Source organism: Terrapene carolina, unplaced genomic scaffold, assembly GCF_002925995.2.
Source record: "Terrapene carolina triunguis isolate 2854851 unplaced genomic scaffold, T_m_triunguis-2.0 Scaffold10346, whole genome shotgun sequence".
Lineage (NCBI taxonomy): Eukaryota > Metazoa > Chordata > Testudines > Emydidae > Terrapene > Terrapene triunguis.
The window spans coordinates 1165-1636 of NW_020674697.1; the positions used below are offsets into that span (position 1 = coordinate 1165).

General features: G+C 67.8%; 1 protein-coding gene across 1 annotated transcript in view; it reads right to left on the reverse strand.

The window, feature by feature from the left end:
* Positions 1–386, reverse strand: part of LOC113408360 (transmembrane 4 L6 family member 5-like) — a gene marked incomplete at its 3' end in the record, with an annotated part of 1318 nt that extends 932 nt beyond the window's left edge. Inside the window, exon 1 of the mRNA XM_026661555.1 lies at positions 71–386. Within this exon, the coding sequence (XP_026517340.1) occupies positions 71–181 (111 nt within the window). The remainder of the gene's footprint in view (positions 1–70) is intronic.
* Between the last annotated feature and the right edge of the window lie 86 nt (positions 387–472).

Sequence of the window (472 nt, forward strand, 5' to 3'; positions counted from 1 at the left end):
CCACCTCATCCCTTACAGTCCCCACACTGCCCCCCAACTGCCCCCCCGCCCCAGGAAGGAGGCTCCGTACCCGGCACCGGTTCCCGCAGCATCCGCCTCCGCAGCAGCCCTTCCCTCCGGCGCGGATGGCTGAGAGCCCGGGGCAGAGAACCTGAAAGGGGGGTGGGGGGGGGACACACATCAAATCCAGCAGCTCCGAACCCCCCCGCCCCCCGCAATCAGTCCCACGGGCCCATCCAGTGTCGGGCAGTTCCGCAGGCCCCTCCCGAGCGGCTGCGTCACCGGTATCGGCTGATAAGGCCCCGGTATCAGCCTCCTGATATCGGCAGCGCCAGGGCAAAGGGCAAACGGGGTGTGCTTGATCGAAAAAGGAAGCTAGCAGTGGGGGGAAGCGCTGGCATGGGATCCTCCCCAGCACGCACAGCCCCCCCTCCAGTCCCGCCCCCCCAATCAATACGATCCCCTGTGGGGA